The sequence below is a fragment of the Camellia sinensis genome, chromosome 1 (genome assembly GCF_055761805.1).
Source record: "Camellia sinensis isolate YWXY chromosome 1, ASM5576180v1, whole genome shotgun sequence".
Lineage (NCBI taxonomy): Eukaryota > Viridiplantae > Streptophyta > Magnoliopsida > Ericales > Theaceae > Camellia > Camellia sinensis.
The window spans coordinates 249,360,894-249,382,486 of NC_138961.1; the positions used below are offsets into that span (position 1 = coordinate 249,360,894).

Sequence of the window (21,593 nt, forward strand, 5' to 3'; positions counted from 1 at the left end):
TGTGTTATTGTGTAAAGGTCTAATGTGCTTTTAAAAAACAGATTGTACTTTTTTATAACATTGTCAATGTAAAACAAATGTTTTATACTGGCCACTTAAATGATGTCAATTGATTTACAAAAGTGCATACATTATAAGAAAATAGTTACTATTTTTTGTATTTTTTGTAACGTGTTATGCAATTTCCCTGCTATTTTATCTTTTTGTTAAATCTAGATGACTTTATTCCTGTAGCCCGCCACTGCCAAACCTCCAACCATCTCCCTAAAATTGTTCACTTTGATAAAATTTGCTTTTATGGAAATTCATGGTGAAACTGTGATAGGGCAGTGACCAATGAATTAAAAAAATGAAAAATGATTGAGGCCTCAAATTTTTTGGCTCAAATTTGCCTCGAATTTGCCTTTTTTCTTTTTTTTTTTTTTTTTTTTTTTTTTTTTTTTTTTTTTTGCTGGGTTGATGCTTTGCTTATTATTATTATTATTATTTTTATTTATTTTTTTCTGCAATGATTTAGCCCAGAAAAAACAAACAAAAAAAAAAAAAAAAAAAAAAATTGCATTCGAGGCAATTTCGAGGCAAACTTTCGAGGCCTCAATCACGGTTCTAAAAAAATTAAAATGTGAACACGGCAACAGTCCTTTTTATTAATAGTCATTAGCGTGCCGTAATGCGGGTTGCAGTAGTAGTCAATGAAAATTCTCATTTAGACCAACCATTTATTGGGCATTTCTGTCGGTAAAAATAAAGATGGTGCAAAAATTTCACAATAGGACCGGCAGGAATTGTTATTCTCTAAGTGCTGGTTGGCATGTGAGTTTTGGTGATATTAAATTTATTTTAATTATAAAAAGATAAAATAATTTTTTTAATTTAATAAGATAAAATATTACATTTAAATTATAATTATTTTCTTTTCTTTTTCATAAAAATTTAAAATGTCAAAATTTATTTCAAACGAGACCTTTTTATTCTTATATTAAAATAATCAAAAAGACAACTCATATTCCAAGCAAATCTTGAGTTGATACATATAGCTTTCGTTTGAGATTTGAGTTGGCTTTTTTAGCTTTTTGATCTTTTGACTATTTTAGTTTGGAGCTAAAACTCCTGGTTTGAGCTTTTTGGTTTTTACGACTTTAATAAGAAAAAAATAAAATAATTATAATTTAAATGTGATATTTTATTTTATTAATTTTTTAATTTATTTTATCTTTTTAAGACTAAAATATCTATATAAAAAAAAACAAAAACAAAAACACTCATGGCAAACATAGCCATATCATGTTTGTCTCTGCAAAAGACTTTTTAGTGTTTGTCTCCGTCGTTTCCTTTCTGTACATTGCCTTTCATGTCTTTTAGATATATTTTTAGTGAGTAATATGCTTTAGTCCGTAGGGAATCTACTTCTTGTTGTCCTTAAAGATGATGTTATATCATACTGTACATCTGAGGACCATAAACATGAAGAATCACAAGGCCCGTTTGGCTAGTAGGAAATTGACACCGCAGAAAGAAAATCAGGTAGGGTAATACTATAATGTACAAATAGAATTTACATATAAAAATTTAATACAAAATAATATATTTTATTTATATCTATTCAATCCAAGTCAAAAAGCTGGTTCAACAAAGAATATATGTATATGTCTATACAATTATATACGTAAGTGTGCGGGGAGTAAATATTCAGGCGAGCTTGCACTCCTTACTTCCGAGCTCTGTTTCTATCCGATCACCTGCACGCACAACGGCGGTGAGTTACCCGGCGGTGTGTGGTCGGAAAACCCCTCCGACGATCAAGTTAGCACACACCTGAGGGTAAATAGAGAGAAGGGAGAGTGTTGAGTGTTTAGTGTATGTCTCATCAAATGTTCGTCCCCCCGGCATGGGGGGCACAGACTTGCTTATATACCTTCTGTGCCCCAAACCTACTCCTAGTGATTTCTCGACACGCGGTTCTACTATCCCATCTGTCAGCACAAATCTTGCTGAACATCACCTAACCCGACTGCCAGCCCACTCTACTGGGAGCTCGGTAGCCGGGCTGAATCTTCTCGGTTGTCGACGGCCATGCTATGTTCCATGCCCAATTGCTCCAAGAATTGAGATCCTTTCCAGCCATGCTCGGCAGCATTCCGGCAGAGTTGACCTTCAGACTGGTCGTACCGGTCAACCAAAGGCCATCCAGCCGGGCTTCTGGCACAAGCTTCTCGACCGGGCTAACGGTGCGAGCCCTTGACCGAGCAACGCAAGTTGCGCGGTTATCACCTGCGCAAATCCAAGTGGCTCGGTCCATCTCTGAGCAGCCCCAACTCCGGGAAAATCCAAAGTTATCGCGGCCCAACGCACCATTGGGCCTCCAATTTGCTCGGCCTCTAACTCGGCCTATAACCGGCTCATAATTTTCCCTCTCAATTGCCCCTTAATTCCGTCCGCACAAGCGTGACCAAGATTACCAAATCTGACCGGGGTAACACTTCCTCGGTCCTTAGTTTGCAACACGGTGACCGGGCTACTTGACATGCCTGTCTACAAAACTTGCCCGGTCGATGCCTCGATTCACCATCCTGTCTCTTCAGTACTGACGCCGCCGTCAATAGGGGCACATGTCGTGGGTTGATTGGCCTCGAGCAACCAAACATCACGTCCGTTCAGATTCAAATTTTTGGCGATCTTATTCATCTCTATAAACATATTGAACCTTCTTTCATTTCAACCTTACCGACTCTCTCTCCTCTTTGCCAATCCAGAGCTTCTGCCTACGTTTGCTTGCCATTGCTGAGTTCGTCTTCGAAGAAGAAGACTTTTTCCTCTCTTGGTAAGCTCTCCGAACCCTTGTTATTACTGTTTTCGTTTCATATTTTTCTTCCTTATAGCACCAAATCCGTAGGTTTAGGGCCTCCCCCACCCAAAACCTTCAATGCCCCTTAGCTTCTTCACTATTCTTTAATTTCCCTGATGAACAATGAAGATCTGAGACGGACCGGGCTCCAGATCTTCATTTGATCCACAAAAATCACTCAGACCGAGCAAATCTATAGTTTGTCTCAACCTTAGGAGAAACCGGGGTAGCAAAAAGGACTTGGCCGCTCGACCAGGCTAATCTCTGGGTTCGCTCGGGCGACCGAGCTCCTTGACTAACATTTACGACCGAGGTGGTTTGGCACAATCCACGACCGAGCTCAACTCTAGCTCATTTCGCGCGACCGCGCTCCCACTTACAATTACCCTCCGTTTTCCTGCAGAGTCCAAGGGGACCAAAGACCAATCCTGAGGCTCTCAAGGACCGAACAGCCACTAATTCCCAACCTGTGCCAAACCACCTCAGCCGAGCTAGATTAGTCAGTCAAACATGGGAAAAATCCGTTTCCTTGTGGACACACCTGCTGCCTTGGCTGTCTTCAGGGAAAAATACGGTATCCCGGCAGACGTCCACATAGAGCTCGCCGAGATGGAAACAACCCCTTGGGGGCAGGCTTGACCAATGCCCCTTCGCCGTGCTGTCAGTAATTGAAGGAGGCCTCTACTTTCCGGTCAACCCTTTGATGACCGAATTTTTGCGTCGCACCGGGCTAGCACCCACCCAAGTTTCGACCAACACCTATCGAATAATCAATGGCGTGTACGAGCTAAACAACCGGCTAGGAACAAACTTAGGTTTAGCCGAGATACTACGACAATACACCCTTGGGCACACTGGCGACGACCTGGCCTATTATTTAAAAATAAGACCGGGCAAAGAGAAGATAGTAACCGGCACCCCGGACAAGGACTTACATGATGACGACTTCTTCTGGGTGTCTGGCAACTATGAAACAGCCGACGTACCGGGCTGGTTCATCAACAAGAGCTTTGGTTCCACATGTAAGCCGTGCTAATTTGCTCGGTTAAGTCCCTGCTTTCAACATTTTGTACTTACTATTTTTCTTGTTTCTTTTACAGCAATTCAAGCCTTGCAAACCAACTACCGATATCCCAACGTTGAAGCCATCTGAACCGTGCTCCGTTACAGCCACCAGGATTGCAACGAGTTGCTCGGCTACACTCCAACCTACAGATACTCAGCTCCATGCCGGAGCAAAGTTACAGACTTTCTCCGTGCTCCAACACCTCCTCTGGACCCATCTCTACCGGACGTGCCACTAATCCGGCTGACCGAGGAACAAGAGATGGCAAAACGAAGCCGCATCAAGAACCTCCTAACAGCCACCTCAGCCGAGATACCAAGCATCACCACACACTTGCAACCTGCCGGACAACCCAGCGGCCCCGTGGTCGCCTTGGCATCTCCAGGTGCCGGGCAACCCAGACAAGAAGCTCGCCGAGCCGGCAAAAGGCCTCGCATAGACCCATCCGCCGAGCTGGTTGCCGAGTTGACCACTGAGCAACCCACCGTTACTGTCGACCCAACACTACCATGGCGACCGCAGTTGAAGCACCGGGGAAAGGACATTCCGGCAACCGCTTCCATCAAGGGCGACAAAGAGCACCTGCTCGCCTTTGACCTTTCCAAAGCCCTTCTCCTACCAAGCGACGTGGTCGGCAGCGACCACGTTCCTGACACCCAGTTGGTGAAATCTTCTGTTATGTCCATGGCCAAGGTAAGTCTCAATCTTTCACTAAAATTTTTACCAAGTGTTTGCACGGTTTCTTCTCTGATCAGACTGTCTTTTTGCAGGCCATCCAGAAGCAACACTTGGTCATGGAGCGAATCCATCGACTGCGGCAGAAGGCGAATGACACTGCCGGCCAAGTCCAGAGTCTGCAGACCGAGCTCGGCCCAGCAAAATCCTTACTTCAAATTGCCAATGCCGACAATAACAGGTTGCTCAGCCAGCTTGAGGAGGCCGAGAAGAAGAGAGATGAGCTCCAGGCCGAGCTGGACGCACTCAAGGCGTCAAGGGAGAAGGAGTGCGAAGATGCCAACAACACCGGCTTCAAGGAAGCCGAGGACAGCTACAAGAAGCAGGTCTTCGCAACTCAAGACATTTATTTCAAAGCCGACTGGAAGTCAGCCTGCGAACATCTCGGTCAAGGTCCTGACACCGATGTGTTTGCCGCTCCCCCGGTTGCCTTCCTACCAGTCTACCTCGTGCCCTATGCCAACGACGTCTTCAGCGCGTTGCAAGCTGAGGCCGAGGAAGAGCTTGCCAAAGAAACCGAGGTCCATGCCGAGGAGGGAAGGGGCCAGGAGCAGCCCGGAGAAACTGAGACCGGTGTCTAAGAGCGAACAATGGTTGACCTAGAAGCAGCTGATGACGAATTCTCCAATCTTTCCCCCCCTGTGTAGTTTTCTTTCATTTTTTGCTTTGCAAATGTAATCGGGCTCTCTGCCCCTCCTTTTGTACTTTTCTGTTTAATTAATGAAAGAGATCTAGTTTTACCAAGTGTTTGCACGGTCCTATAACTGAGTAACTTCAACCGGGCAGAATATGTTGGCAAGACAAATTCATTAATTAACTCATCTAACCGGAATAAATCATCTCGGTAGTACACCCAGAGTCGAGCAAAACTTCAAGTCTTTCAACCGGAGTGAACATCCCGGTTGAGAGTAACTAAGTTGAACAAAACATCAACTTTGCAACCGGACTAATCATCTCGGTTGAGAGTACCTAAGTTGAACAAAACATCAACTTTGCAACCGGACTAATCATCTCGGCTGAGAGTACCTAAGTTGAACAAAACATCAACTTTGCAACTGGACTAATCATCTCGGTTGAGAATACCTAAGTTGAACAAAACATCAACTTTACAACCGGACTAATCATCTCGGTTGAGAATACCTAAGTTGAACAAAACGTCAACTCCTGCAACCGGAGTAAACATCTCGGTCGAGAGTACCTAAGTTAAGCAAAACATCAACTTTGCAACCGGACTAATCATCTCGGTTGAGAGTACCTAAGTTGAACAAAACATCAACTTTACAACCGGACTAATCATCTCGGTTGAGAATACCTAAGTTGAACAAAACGTCAACTCCTGCAACCGGAGTAAACATCTCGGTCGAGAGTACCTAAGTTGAACAAAACATCAACTCTTGCAACCGGAGTGAACGTCTTGGTCGAGAATACGCAAGACTCAAAGCAACAAAAAATGACAAGGCAAAGATGAGTCACTTCTATATACTGACAAAAATGAATATTACATGAAGTGTACTGCAAAAAATTTCTTTGCACAAAAAAGAGGGCAAAAACTAGAAATAATACAACTTGAGGTTGGCTGCATTCCATGGCCGGGGTATTCCTTTACCATCCAAGTCTTCCAAGTGATATGCCCCCTTGCCCGCCAGACTGGTTATCCTGTAGGGTCCTTCCCAATTTGCCCCTAGTTTGCCTTCGCCTGGCACCAGGGTATTGCCCATGACCTTCCGCAAGATCCAATCACCCACTTTGAACGGTCTGTGGTACATGGATTTGTTGTATTTCCTTGAAAGCTCTTGTTGGTAGGCAGCCACTTGGATAAGAGCCTTTTCCCGGCGTTCTTCCATTAGGTCCAATTCCAAGGCCATGGCTTCAGCGTTCAGCTCGGGCTCAAAATTTTCACTTCTGAGAGTGGGCATACCAACTTCCAAAGGGATGACCGCCTCCATGCCATATGCCAAAGCAAAAGGAGTTTCCCCGGTAGATCGCCGCGGGGTTGTTCGGTATGCCCAAAGGACACTGGGGAGTTCCTCAGCCCACTTTCCTTTGGCTTTCTCAAGCCTCTTCTTCAGTCCATCAAGAATGGTCTTGTTCGAAGCCTCGGCTTGACCGTCGGACTGCGGGTAAGCCGGAGTAGAGTTGTAGAATTCGATCTTCAAATCCTCACAAAACCCTTTAAATAGGCGTCCGTCGAACTGGGTGCCATTATCCGAGATCAAAATTTTGGGAATGCCAAACCGCGTGACCACGTTCTGCCAGACAAATCGCTTCACGTCTTTCTCCTTGATTGTTGCCAAAGGCTCCGCTTCAACCCATTTGGTGAAGTAGTCTGTGGCTGCGATGAAGAACTTTCGGTTGCCTGGTGCTGTTGGGAGCGGCCTCACTATATCCAGCCCCACATAGCAAAGGGCCAAGGACTAGTGAGGGGAAGAAGTTCTCTGGCCGGCTGATGGATCTGGTGGGAAAATTTCTGGCATTTCTCACACCTGCGAACATATTTCTGGGCGTCGGCTTGCATGCACAGCTACCAGTAGCCTTGCGAAATAGCTCGGTAGGCCAAGAACCTGCCCCCTATGTGACTGCCACAGATGCCTTCGTGTATCTCGCAAAGGAAGGCTTCTATGCTACTAGGGTGCACACACTTCAGGTAAGGGCCGATGAAAGACTTCTTGTATAAAGCGCCCGATGGAGAGAGCCAAAACTGCTCAGACTTCGCCCGCACTTTATGCGCTTCCTTCTTGTCAACTGGAAGGGTCCGTTCTCTGAGAAAGAGGATTATGGGGTCCATCTAAGAAGGACCTAGCTCGGCGCAGAGTACTTCTGTCTGCCCGGCATCCTCAATGCTGGGCCGCGGAAGGAATTCGATCAGAAGAGGGTTGGGAGATGCGCTGTCGACCATAGAAGCAAGGCCGACCAACTCATCTGTTCGGCCGTTGTCTTCTCGGCCAATTTGTTGGACCCTGATCGCCTGAAATCGCTTGATGAGGTCTCTGACCAGAGCTTGGTACTTCATCATTCTGTCATCCTTTACCTCGTAAACCCCAGAAACTTGGTTAACCACAAGCTGGGAGTCACTGTAAACCATTAGTTCGGATGCTTGCATCTGAAGCGCGCTCTTGAGACCGGCCAATAGCGCCTCGTACTCGGCCTCATTGTTGGATGCTGGGAAGCTAAGGGTGATAGAATGTTCAATAGTCAGTCCGTCGGGCGAAATCAGAACTATACCCAGCCCGGCACCGTGACGGTTCGAGGCTCCATCAACAAAAAGTTTTCACATTTCGCCAACAAAGAGCTTCCAACACTCTGAGGGGTTTTGAGAAGCTTGAAAGTTGATGGGATCGCGGTTGCTCGGCTGTTCGACTTCCAGTCCCGTGCTGAGCGGTTCCACTTCAGCCCCCCTTGGTGATTCGGCGCCGGACTCGGCATGTTGTTCCATAATGCTTAAGTCCGTAGGCGAATCGCCAGGTTGCGGTATTATGCTGGCCGCAGGCTCTGTGCTGAGTGGTGCCATTTCTATCCTCCTCGGTGATGGGGTGTCGAACAAAACAGGTTGGTCGATGACAGCCAACTCGGCCATCGCATCACTGGGTTGTAGTACTGTATTAACTGAAGGGGCTTCGGCGGGGCGCGCAAGCTCCGCGTTGCCAATGCCGCCAAGCTGTGGTATTTCGGTCGAGCCTGCATTCATTTCTTCATCTGCCACGGCAATATCGACCGGGCACGCCGGATGAGTTCTAGGTGAGAACTCAGCAACGAAATCGGCCAGAGTCTGGGCTTTTATGGCCGTGGGCAGCTGAAACTTCACATCAAACTGTCCCAATTCAACCGCCCACTTAAGAATCTGACCGGAAAAGTCTGCCCGTGCGAACAAAGCTTTGAGAGGGAACTCGGTCAAGACGATGATGGTATGGGCATAAAAATAGTGTGCCAACTTCCTTGAAGCCATCATCAATGCTAACGCAAGTTTTTCCAGTGGCAAGTACCTCGACTCTGCCGGTAGCAAGGTTTTGCTGACGTAGAAGATGGTTAGATGTTTGATTCCTTCCAACCGGACAAGCACGGCACTGACTGCATGCTGCGATACGACCAGATAAAGGTAAAGTTCTTCTCCGGACTTTGGTGTGACCAACAACGGCGCGGAAGACAAATACTCCTTGAGCTCGGCCAAAGCCCGATCACACTCTTCATCCCATGAGAACTTTGATTTCAATGCTTGAAAAAAAGGGCGGCAGCGATCTGATGACCGGCTCATAAATCAGTTAAGCGCAGCGGCCATTCCGGCCAGATACTGCACATCCTTAGTCGAGCTAGGCTGTTTCAATTCTTGCACGGCTCGAATTTGTGTAGGGTCTCCTTCGATACCTCGGTTCGTGACTAGGAAACCTAAAAAAATTTCGGATCCCACGCCGAAGGCACACTTAGACGCATTCAGGCGTAGCTTGTGTTTTTTGAGAATGGCGAACATCTCGGCCAAATCGGACAAATGGTCTGCTTGATGCCGGCTCTTAACCACCATATCATCAATATAAGCCTCCATTGTCCGGCCCAACAGCGGAGCGAACATCTTGGTCACCATCCTTTGAAAAGTTACCCCGGCGTTCTTCAAACCAAAAGGCATGACTCGGTAGCAGAAGAGTCCCTTTGGTGTAGTAAATGAGGTGATCTCTTGGGCGGGCCCATGCATGGAAATCTGATGGTAGCTGCGGTAAGCGTCCAAGAAACTGAGCCTGTTATGCCCAGCCATCAAGTCTACAAGCTAGTCTATTCTAGGTAGAGGGAAGCTGTCTTTCGGACAAGCTCGGTTGACGGTCTTGTAGTCAACGCAAACTCGCCACTTCCCATTCTTTTTGGGCACCACAACCGTGTTTGAAATCCACCGAGAGTAGTGCACTTCCTAAATTGCTCGCGCTTCAAGCAAGTTCTTCACCTCCTCGGCAACTATCTCGGCGTGATGCATCGCTGATCTCCTTGTGCGCTGAATGACCGGCTTTGCTCCGGGGAAGACATTGAGATGATGGCATATAAAACTTGGATCGAGACCAGGCATGTCGTAAGGTGACCATGCGAAGACTTCGATATTGGCCATCAAAAATTCAACCATGTCGGTCATTTCTTGGGCTGTAAGGCTTGAGCCGAGCAAGAAGAACCTATCCGGATGCTCTGTATCGATGCGCACTTCCACCAATTCCTCGATAGCTTGGTCCTCGGCCTTGGTGCCCACATCGTCAAGGACTCCCCGGTCTCCCGGTCCCTCAATCATTTGAACAAAGCCTTTGGCAGCTCGGCTCCCGTTGACCGCTACGAAGCATTGCTTCGACATGACTTGATCGCCCCAAATCTCCTTGATTGCCCCCATAACCGAGGGAAATCTCATCACCTGGTGATAGGTTAACGCTACGGCTTGCATAGCGTGAAGCCATCCCCTTCCAAGGATCAAATTATAAGTGGATGGCACTTGCAACATCCAAAACTCCACTTGTTTGACAACGGATCCCGTTTTGACCGGCAGAATAATCTTTCCCAAAGGCCACTCCGGTTGTGAGTTGAAGCCAACCAGTGGCGAAGTTGCCGGGGCCAAATCTGTATCCCGGAGCTTGAGCTGCTTGAATGCGTCGTAGTACATGATCTCAACTAAGCTTCCCTGATCGATCAAGATCCGTTTGACATCGAATTCTTTGACGCGGAGTGTTACCACTAGGGCATCGTTGTGCGGCGTCTGAATGCGCTCTAGGTCTCTTGAGGAGAAACTAATCACGTCTTTCTCTTCGGTCTTCCCCCTTTTGATTGCAGGCTGAACCGACAAAACTTCCCTCATGTGTTCTGCCTTCTTGATCATTCCTCGGAGTTCGCATACACGCGCCGGTTCCACTATGCCGTGGATGACATTAATAACCCCTTGGGGAGGCGTATCTCGGTCATCCGATCCCCGCGGATCAACCGGAGCTTGATTGGCCTTCACGCCGCCATCAATGTAAAGGTCCAAGTGTCCGGCTGTGACTAGCTCTTCCAAGTGTTGCCTCAAAGGCAAACAATCCTCTGTCCGATGGCCTCGCTCTCGGTGAAACGTGCAACGGTACCGCGGATTGAAGCCCTTCTGTCCGTCGCCTAACTTTGCAGGAAACCAGACATACTTCTCGTCACGGATTTCATTAAGTATGCGATAGATTGGAATCTTAAAGACCGTGGTGATGCCTGTCCTTGCTTTCAACCTTCTGTTAGCATCGGCTACGTTATCCCGGGGGTAGTCATCCCGGTCATTCCGACGTCCCCTACCGCGGTTTTTGCGATTAGTGCCACGGTCCGAGTCCTCAGCGTGGTCGCTGGATCTGCCGGCCTCCTGCCTGACCACGTGCACTTTGCCAGCTGACCGCTTGTCTGTTGCTACCGGAGTTGCCTTCACGGTAGATGCTAACGCATCATCCTCTACTCGGATGTGCTCATTGATGCGCTGCATTAGCTGTCCCATGGATGTCGACTGGTGCATGGTAAGCGAGTCCCGCAGTCTATGTCCGACCGGGAGACCTCGCTTGTATTGTGTGATTGCAAGGTTGGTCGGGCAATCCAAAATCTCGTTGAAGGTCTCCCAATAGCTGGAGTTGTATGCCTTCAACGTGTCGCTCGGTTCCATCTTGACACTCAGGAGGTGATCAACTTCCTTTGGTGTTTTGGTGTTGGTTTTGAAGCGCGTCACAAAGGCTTCGGCCAACTGCTGCCACCTTTCAATGCTCCCCTTCGGTAGCCTCTCGAACCATTTCAAACCCAGCTCGCCCAAACTCGACGGGAAGATCAAGCACATAAGAGCGTCATTCCGCCTATGTCCGGCTATGACCTGCCGGAAATGACTTATATGCATATACGGGTCGATTTTTCCGTCATAGAGTGTGAACTTTGGCTGGTGGAAGCCCGACGGAAGCGGTGCGGTCTCAATATCCACGGAGAATGGAGTGGCACTCAGCCTTGCCAAGTCTGTATCTATAAGGAGAGGCGCGGCTGGGCGGGGTAGAAGCATTCCGACCTCCTCGCTGGCGTGAACCCCATAGGATAGCCGCTGGAACGCCGGCACCCTTTGAGCCTCTCGCCAGCGAGCCCGCTCCTTCAAAACTGCCCGCAAATCCTCTGAATGAGCAGAATAAGAGTACCTCGACATCCTCGCCGGACGTGAGGGTCGGTAGGTACTATCTTGCGCGCTGGATTTCTCTTCGTGCGCATCGGAATCTCCAACCTTGTAACTTTTGGTGATTGAGATGGACGGTGTACGTCACTGGCTCTGACTCCTTGAACGGCGGGGTTGGGTGCGCTCACTGTGGTCTCCCTCTCCAGCTACACCCTTTCCTTTGACATGCCGCTTCAGCTCCTCCATCTCCGCCGCCATTCGCCGGATAACGGCATCCTGGTCCCTTAACTTGTGTTCTAGACGTCTGGCATGTGATTCTCTCTGCCGCCGATGACCGTCTGGACTCCGTGAATGACCATAACTTCTTCTGCGCTTATCCCGCGCATCTCTTGAATGTCCTCCTGGAGAAATCTCCAGGTCCGCCATCGGAGGAATGATGGTGGGATGTCCTTCTCTCCGTCTGCTCGACTCCGGGGTAACTCCGTCGACGGCGGACAGTGGAATCTCCTCGATGTTCGCCATGGATGGCGATCAGATGAGCTTGGAAGACAAGGTTTTGTTTGTCGAATTCCCACAGACGGCGCCAATTGTGCGGGGAGCAAATATTCAGGCGAGCCCGCACTCCTTGCTTCCGAGCTCCGTTTTTATCCGATTACCTGCACGCGCAACGACGGTGAGCTACCCGACGGTGTGTGGCCGGAAAACCCCTCCGACGATCAAGTTAGCACACACCTGAGGGTAAATAGAGAGAAGGGAGAGTGTTGAGTGTTTAGTGTATGTCCCACCAAATGTTCGTCCCCCCGGCATGGGGGGCACAGACTTGCTTATATACCTTTTGTGCCCCAAACCTACTCCTAGTGATTTCTTGACACGTGGTTCTGCTATCCCATCTGTCAGCACAAATCTTACTGAACATCACCTAACCCGACTGCCAGCCCACTCTACTGGGAGCTCGGCAGCCGGGCTGAATCTTCTCGGCTGTCGACGGCCATGCTGTGTTCCATGCCCAATTGCTCTAAGAACTGAGATCCTTTCCAGCCATGCTCGGCAGCATTCCGGCGGAGCTGACCTTCAGACTGGTTGTACGGGTCAACCAAAGGCCATCCAGCCGGGCTTCTGGTACAAGTTTCTCGACCGGGCTAACGGTGCGAGCCCTTGACCGAGCAACGCAAGTTGTGCGGTTATCACCTGCGCAAATCCAAGTGGCTCGGTCCATCTCTGAGCAGCCCCAACTCCGGGCAAATCAAAAGTTATCGCGACCCAACGCATCATTGGGCCTCCAATTTGCTTGGCCTCTAACTCGGCCTATAACCGGCTCATAATTCTCCCTCTCAGTAAGCAATGGACTTTACTGTCCAAGGCTATGTTTGGAATAAATTTTTTGGATTAAAATAATTATAAAAAGATAAAATAAGTTAAAAAATTAATAAGATAAAATGTCATATTCAAATCATAATCATTTCATTGTTTCTCTCACAAAAAATTAAAAAAATCAATCCCAAACGAGACTTTTTAGTCATAGGTTAAAATAATAAAAAACTCAACCCATAACAATGTTTGATGGCTTCCCCTTCTGTCACGTGACAAATTTTTATGTCCTCAAATAAAAATTGTTAAGATTTGAATTTAAGATTTTAAATTTCATTAAATACTCTTCCCACTTAGGTAACATACATATCATGACTAATTTATTTATTATTTATTTTTATTGTTACTTATCTAAATTGCAAACACATTGACAAGCACACACCATATATATATATATATATAAATATATGAGCGGATTGGGCTGGACTGCATAATTGTTAGAGATGAACTTGTGGACTAGATTGTACAGTCCAGCCCAATGGGTTCATTAGACTTCATTTTCATTTCATATTCGTTTACTCATAATTCTCTGCGCATGCATAAAAAAATCTTATTAATCTAATAATTGTAAACACAATCATAACATTTATATGCAAAATAATAATAATAATAAATGGATGGATGGATTTAAAAATAAATTATTTATTTATTTTTCATACAAATGTGATGCAATAATTTATTCAAATTATTTTTTTTTCCCAACAATTTAAATCATCAAAATAATTGCTGCCGGACACAAACATATGGATTAGCCTTGTGATTGACTATACATCCATCCACTTCAATTTTCGTAAAGAAACTTCAAGAAGATCCTTTTTCTTTTTTTTTTATTATTTTGTATAAAAAATAATAACAATAAAAGTAAAGGGGATAATGCATCGTCATTATTGGTCATGTAAGAGAATGTTCTAGCGTTGCACCTAAATGAAGGTCGTAGAACATCACCGCAAAACAGTACTATATCGCAATGCATATTTTAATCACAAAGAACACCCAAGAAAGTTCAAGATACAATCCCAATTCCCCTATAAATACATGCATAACTCTAAAACAGTTTCACCACTCAATCACTCACTCAAACTTGATCAAACACTTTCATATAGTCGATCTCAATTAACATTCTTGTAGCACAAACGACATGTCTTCCATCATAACCGGTTTGTTCAACAACACTTACCCTTTCATTTCTATGGTTAATATGTGCCCAGTTTTGAGTACACCAGTAGACTGGAAAGAGACCCCGGAAGCCCATGTTTTCATGGTTGAGCTTCCGGGGCTCAAGAAGGAGGATGTGAAGGTGGGTGTGGATGATGGGGTGTTGCAGATAAGTGGAGAGAGGAATGCGGGTGAGGAGGATGAGAAGAATGGTAAGTGGCACCGTGTTGAGCGGTTTCGGGGTAAGTTTTGCAGGAGGCTTAAACTGCCTGAGAATGCGAAAGCCGATGAAGTCAAGGCATCAATGGAGAATGGTGTGTTGATTGTGAGTGTTGCTAAACAAGAGGTGAAGAAACCAGAAAAGAAGGTGATTGAGATTGAAGAAATCAAGGGTTGAGTCCCAATAATGAGAGAATTATGTTTAAAATAAAAGTTTGTATTGTCAAATAAGAAACTAGGGTGTGTGTTTTTTTTTTGAAATCTTTTATTGTCATGGTTATGTGTGTCATGGTATGTATTTTCATGTAAGGTTAATAAACAAAATTTATCACTTTCTTTCACTTATAAGAAAAAAAATAATCACCTTTTTTTTGTAGTTATTATTTTGCCTTGCAAATTGCAATATTGATATTTTTGTTTAACTGGAGTTAATTATTTTAAGATAAAATACTTGACTTTTAATTGTAAAACATCATCACCACTCTTTATTGGAAAACATTTACCTTTTTTCTGATTTATTAAAAAAAAAAAATTCTATATATTATCCAAATTCTTGTTAGATTTTTTTAATCCAAATTGGTTTTTCGTTTTTTTAATAGTATAATTTCTATTTGGGCCGAATTGCGGAATCCCTAAACTCCAAGGATACCCCATCTTTAGAAACCCGCAGGCTTTGACCGTCACTAGATTGTTTAAAACTCACAAATTATAAAGGTCAATCGTGTTAATGGACAGCCTTGTATTACATTTTTGAATTATTTTTTGGGCCTCATTGAAGTTTTAGAATCATTTCTATTTTTTGGGCCTTATTCACAAAAAGGCTTTGGGCTGGGTGGAATAATAACGCTACAATGGCCGAAACTATTTGTTGGGCCTTATTGGGCTACTGCTGTCCACCTATGAGCGAAAATTAATTAATTATTATTATTTTTTTTGAACAAAGTGAAAATTAAATTTAACCAAGATCATTAACACCATGAGAAGAGAGATATATTTTTACAACAATATATATATATATATATATAATGGATTTAGAGCCCATTTGGTATTGACTATTTTAGGTTTTTTTTTTTTTTCGAAGATTTAAAAAGTTTAATGCGTTAAAAATTTATCAAAAAGATTATTTTTTGTTAGTGAAAAAGTTGAATTACTTCTAACTTTGAATTATTGTTTGTATCAAAAAGACAACTAAAAAATGAATCCATTATGTCAACCATGGAAAGGAACTACTACAAACAAGATGAATCTTATTTATTTTAACCTATCTAGGCATTCTAAATTTGTACCTTTCTAGATGCGTGACCTCGCTTTTGGAAACCCTTTATACTTTTCATGAATTTTCTTTGGTGTTTACGTGCACGCGTGTGTTTATTTATGCATTCATAGAAGAAAGGGACCATTAATCGACATTTTATAACGTAAACTATTTAAAATAATACAGCAGTGCATTAACTTGCACTCTTAATATGTCCCCAACCGATAACAAAATAAAATACAAAATCATAGACCCCTATATAATCTAATTTTAATAACCAAGTGGTGAAACTCTCATCACCACATAAAACCCTTTTGTGTTTTTAAATTGGGGTTAGTAGAGAACAATAATGTGTTCATTTGATTAAGTGTTATACACTAATGGGGTGATAAGGACTCCCAATATTGGCTTGAACTCTGGACAAGCCAAGGAGTTTCCTCTCCTTGATAGCTGGATCTTCCAACAACAGCACCTTGTCCTTGTCTGTAACCCCAACCATGTGTAAGTATTCACAATCTTCTCTCTCCTTTCCTTTGAACAATAGCCTTTGCTCTCTTGGCTCCAAACTAGTTACCAATGACAATATTATCTTCAGTTCTCCTGTAAGAAAAACAAATTTTAATTAATTTGAAGGTTCAAAAACATTTTTGGGACTTCATCATTGAACAAGAATTAGGATTACAAATTAATCTGAAATTGTGCCTTTCTTTTAATATCAAAGGCAATGAACATCATGGTCTTAAATATCGCAAGATACATATTGGATTTTTGTCCTTCCAATACTGATACACCCTGATGATATACCAATTGGAATAAAAATTATATTTGTCTCAGTTTGTTTTTGATATGTATATGCTCTTTTACAGCAGATGATTTGAAAAAAATTCATGTCCTAGACATCAATTCCCAATATATATCACTCAATGATTGCAATACCGTTGCATTATACGTGATACCAATTTGTCTATTTCAAAACCATGATAATGAGTATACAATAATGTTTTTTTTTCTAATCAAATTAAAGGTGTAATGTATATGGGCTTACCAAATGTTGAAGTTGCTTGGATGGTGATATTATGCCACTGAGAAACAGTTGAGACTCTGAGTGTAATCAATCCTTCGCCCTCACCCTCTCCAGTCTCTCTCTTCTGAACAAGCATGCCACCGGGACGTAGTTCCCATTTGATTTCACCACCACCCCCTCCACCTTTTCGAGCCCCTCCAACACTGCCACCGTTGGCCCCGCTTCCAAGCTTGGAGTTGCTCCTGGAAAACCTCTTTGATCTCAACTTCAACATCTTTCTCTCTCAATCTGAAATACCTCCAAAAGTCTAGTGTGGGGGAGAGAGGTTGTTAGAGTTAGTTGGTTATATAATAGTTGAGAGCATACACTAGGACAAAAAAATAAAAGAAAAAAGAAAACACTAAATAATACAAGGCGTCTAAGTGTAACAACAATTTACATTAAAAAACAATAAAAGACTTGTAAGATTGGGACACATCATATGATATATGAGATGGGCTAGAATGTGGGTGGAGTTTTCTTGCGCTGATTTCATGGGAGGCTTGGCACATGGGGGGGTTGTGGTTGTGGAGGTTTGTAAATCACGCTTTTGCTTGATTGGCGGGTTGCCCTTAATAAAACTATCCACATCCAACGGTCGGTTGGTCCTTCTTAATCTATGATATGATCTGAGGATTTTTATGATTTCTTTCATTTATGGGGGGCCTAGTTGTCTAAGAACTAGATTTAATAACTATGATTTTAAGGGTTTGTTTAGGGAAGATCAACACTACAATATATAAGAGTTTTAGAAATCAAATGTTTTGGTTTTTAAAAGTAAAAATTTTATTATAAAAGACATTTAGAGGTCAATTTCTATCGTTATAATGATAGTCACTAAAAAATCATCACGAAAAGTCAAAAATAAGACTTTTAAGGACAAAATTTTGAAAATATAACTAATAAATAGACTTTTAAGGACAATAATTTGGTCTCAAAATAGTTTATTTTTTGAGACAACAAAATTTGATCTCAAAAGGACAATAATTCATTACTAAAGTCTAATTTTTATTGCTAAAAATATAATAATAATACTACTTACCGCAATAAAAATATTTGATCTCTAAAAAATAATTTTATCTTTAAATTTTAATTTGTAAAATCTTAATTTTTTTTAGCGCAAAAAGCACGAAAAAGGCAAGCCATGAGGCTGGCATGTTGCTTTCTTTTTCGACCCCCACCACTTTTCGGTTTATCCCTTTATCTTATTCTATTTATTTATTTTTTCTCTTTGTGCTAGAATGAGGCTATTGTGTTTAGTTTTCTTTGTGGACACATTTTTTTTTATTATTACTTTTTGGTGTTAAACTTGTTGTGCCATGTTTGATTTATGATAAATTATTCATATATTCAATATACAAAAGCATTTGAGTAGGATGGCCTAACAAATTAGGTTCCTCGCTCCCACATTATAATTGTAATGCTATATTAACATGGAACAAAATTTATTGTTGAAATTTATTCCGTGACTTTATTTTTTTAAGAGAAAAGTTAGAGATCATGAAAGATTTATAATTCTTGGATTACCTTAATTAGTGTGTGGTGTTTTATTCTAAGTGTAATTCAAGGGTCACAAAACTTTCATAATTATTTTCATGAAAGATTTTTCATGATACCTAACATTACTGTTTTTTTTAAATCTGTTATAATTAATTTATAGGTTAGCTACATTTTGAATTATCAAAACAGCATTAAATATTAAAATTTCTAAATCCTCTGGAATATATGTTTTACATTATAAAATAAATAGGCATCAAATTTTTTTTGGTCGTTACTCAAATCGTTTACTTGTTTGTTTTAGCTCTATAGTTAGGTATGTCTTTATAATACTTTTTTAAGTTTATATTTTTGTATTGGTGGTTGGCTAATCCATGGGGTATCAACCCATGTGGAACTGAGGTGGACCATTCTCTCTCTCAACCAGGAGCTACTAAATGATAATCTATGTTACCTTACACTATCATCAAAAGTCGGACAACAAGCTCAAACAAACTTAAGCCTGCGCAACAAAAAGTTATAAGAAAATTAAAATATAGAAAAAGAAAAAAGAACATATGTATATGGAGAGAGAACATATGTATAAAAAGAATAAACGGGGCTTAAACCCTGTTTATTTGGGATTATAAAAAAAAATTGAAATAAAAAAAAAATTGAGATTGATAGTAAGATGGGACTAACGATTCACTGGCAACTCCGCATGTTTGTTTCGCCAGAAAAGTTGTGAAACAGGTTTTGGACATAAGCTGATCAACTGCCTTTGGGAAAACCCATGCATTATGCTTTGGAATTGAAATAGACACAAAAGATATGCATCGGTAATCATGTTTCTCTCATATTGGACCACTGATGATGATGTAGAGTATCACTCAAGTTAAGTATGGGTATAGAGGTTGGTTATCATTGTTTTTAAAGAATCAAAGCAATCATTATTATTCACGTGCCGCCCTTTTAACTTTTAACGGTTTTTTCCATGGCATGTATTAAATGCTATATATCTTCAGTAATGATAGAGGGTTCGAATTTTTCAGGCTCGAATGGTTCGAATTGACCAAAACGACGTCGTTTTGGACACAAAATAATACAAAACGACGTCGTTTTGGTCAATTCGAGCCATTTGAGCTGCGAATATTGTGGCCACCAAACATTTTTCTTTATTAAATTTTTACTAATTTTTCTCATAAGTGTGGGATGCACACAAACTCATATATGTATGGATCTTACACTTATGTGAGAGGTTTGATAAAAAATTTAATAAATTATTTGGAGTCTCTGATACAGTACAACAAAATTGTTCTTTAATGACAAAATCAGCTCGTCTCCAATAGTGAAATTTTCGTCACCAAATTGATCCGTGACAAAATAATTTTGTCACCGCATTCGTCATCACTAAAAGTACCTAATGACGAAATTTTATTTTTTCACCTATTATTGGTATTAGGTGACGAAATATTTCGTCACTAAATGTTAAATATTTTGTCACCTATAACGTCCATTTCGTCACTAAAATTAAATAACATTTTATTATATTTGTTTTGGGTGACAAAATATTTCGTCATTAAAAATAACGATAGAATTTTTAGTGACGAAAATATTGTCACCAAAAGATGGAAAAAAAAAAAAGACCCTTGAATGACGAAAACTTTTCTCAACAAATATTTTAATTTAGTGATGAAATAGTGAATGTGTGATGAAATTATTTGTTGGGATTAGAAAGTTTTAGTGTCAATTTTTTTTCGTCACCAAATAATAAATAAATTTTAAAAATTGGGGGAGGGTTGTATTTGCAATTTATATATTTTTTTCAATAAACAATACCTGTATATTTTAATATATAATCTATTAAATAAAATATCTAATACAAATCAATATAAAATTAAACTGTTCATTATCATAAAACAACCCAAGCAAAATACATGTCTCATAGTATCAAAAAATTAATATATAACATCCAAACTATAACATCTATTCTAGTAAAATACATCTATTCTAATAAAATCAAAAACTACAACACAATTAAAATAACTTGTGCATTTTAATAACATGTTGAATATAATATCCATTACAAATCATTACAAAAACATGTTCATTTGGTAATATCAACAAAAACCTGTTCATTTTAATCTATTCAATAAAATATCAACAAAAAGATAAGATCCATCACAATATAATCATAACCCATAACAACATAGTCAAAATACATGTTTGGTAATATCAACAAAAAGTACAACTACACTGTGATGGATGTATCCGGTAATATCAACAAAAAACTCTTGCTATGCGGGTTACCAAATTCGTTCATCTTCAATCTGCCATTTAAAAAAGAAAAAAAAAAAAAAATGACAACAACAATAAAAGGTTAAGGTAACAATTCAAATACGTTAATATGCAACCCAGAAGAGAAAAAATAAAAATTTCAAAGTAAATTTTAAACCAAATTTTAACGTACTTGTTCCGTAATTTTTTACAACTTACATTAGTTCCTCCTAAGGTGTTCATGATATTTCTTGGCCTTTTAACGACTACTTCAAGATTTTACTCCCTAACAGCTTATTTTCAAACCTAAATGTTTTCCAACCGAGAGTCCTATGATTGTTCAGTAAGTTTTCATAACTTATGTTGATCCCCCCAAAGTGTTCATGATAATTTCTGATAATCTCAAGGTGTTTGTGATGTTTTTCGGGCCTTTAGATGCATATTTCACTATTTTTCCAGAACCTTGTGCCTAAATGTCAAAAGTAATTTTTTATTCTACCCTAGTTGAAGAAGAAATGTTCTACTAAATTAACATATAAACATAATATACTAACCAAGGAGCTTGTCCATCAGAATCTGAACTTTCCCCACTCTCAAAATTTCTCGTGATACCTTTCTGCGTCAAACACTGTATGATACTCTGTATCTTCTTGCTTTGTTTCTTCTCTGACTTTTGAAACCTTGCAATTTGTTCATTTTGATGTGCTATTTGCATCTCAAGGCGTTGAACATAGTTATTATTTTCAGTAGGTGCAACAGTAGTCTTCATAGAAGAAGAAGGCCTCAAGCCGAGTCCTTTCACATCCTGACCTTGGCTTAAGCACCTTTACTGAAAACTCCTCTAGGCTCAAGGGGATCACACCAGTCTGTGAGAGGTGTTTTGCTTGCGTCTGTATTATGTTATCCTGTTAATTTAAAATAAATTGAATAATTATTAGTTATTCTACCCTACAAAGAAAATAAATATTTTTATCAAAATTAACATGCATTGCCTTGTACATACATAATTAGCTTGGCTCTCTG

General features: G+C 41.5%; 3 protein-coding genes across 3 annotated transcripts; 2 read left to right on the plus strand and 1 right to left on the minus strand.

Moving 5' to 3' along the window:
- Positions 1–613: 613 nt before the first annotated feature.
- On the plus strand, positions 614–14,666 carry LOC145805978 (uncharacterized). Its single transcript, XM_082901545.1, has 2 exons — positions 614–4,604; positions 4,682–14,666. The coding sequence occupies exons 1-2, from the start codon at positions 4,173–4,175 to the stop codon at positions 5,225–5,227; spliced, it is 978 nt and encodes a 325-aa protein (XP_082757671.1). The 5' UTR covers positions 614–4,172; the 3' UTR covers positions 5,228–14,666.
- LOC114255794 (18.1 kDa class I heat shock protein) lies at positions 14,264–14,677 on the plus strand. Its single transcript, XM_028195333.2, has one exon. The coding sequence runs from the start codon at positions 14,264–14,266 to the stop codon at positions 14,675–14,677; it is 414 nt and encodes a 137-aa protein (XP_028051134.2).
- A 1,215-nt stretch (positions 14,678–15,892) lies between these two features.
- Positions 15,893–17,181, minus strand: LOC114255795 (BAG family molecular chaperone regulator 2). Its single transcript, XM_028195334.2, has 2 exons — positions 16,800–17,181; positions 15,893–16,354 (listed from the first exon to the last, which is right to left on the minus strand). Exons 1-2 carry the CDS (start codon positions 17,050–17,052, stop codon positions 16,125–16,127), a joined length of 483 nt encoding a protein of 160 aa, XP_028051135.1. The 5' UTR covers positions 17,053–17,181; the 3' UTR covers positions 15,893–16,124.
- Between the last annotated feature and the right edge of the window lie 4,412 nt (positions 17,182–21,593).

Excerpts from the sequence above, each read along its gene's own strand:
- LOC114255795 (XM_028195334.2), bottom strand. The coding sequence starts at position 17,052 with ATGTTGAAGTTGAGATCAAAGAGGTTTTCCAGGAGCAACTCCAAGCTT. Across the intron at positions 16,355-16,799 it reads CCAAGCAACTTCAACATTTG|GAGAACTGAAGATAATATTG; the intron begins GTAAGCCCATAT and ends TTTTTCTTACAG.
- LOC114255794 (XM_028195333.2), top strand. The coding sequence starts at position 14,264 with ATGTCTTCCATCATAACCGGTTTGTTCAACAACACTTACCCTTTCATT.
- LOC145805978 (XM_082901545.1), top strand. The coding sequence starts at position 4,173 with ATGGCAAAACGAAGCCGCATCAAGAACCTCCTAACAGCCACCTCAGCC. Across the intron at positions 4,605-4,681 it reads CTGTTATGTCCATGGCCAAG|GCCATCCAGAAGCAACACTT; the intron begins GTAAGTCTCAAT and ends GTCTTTTTGCAG.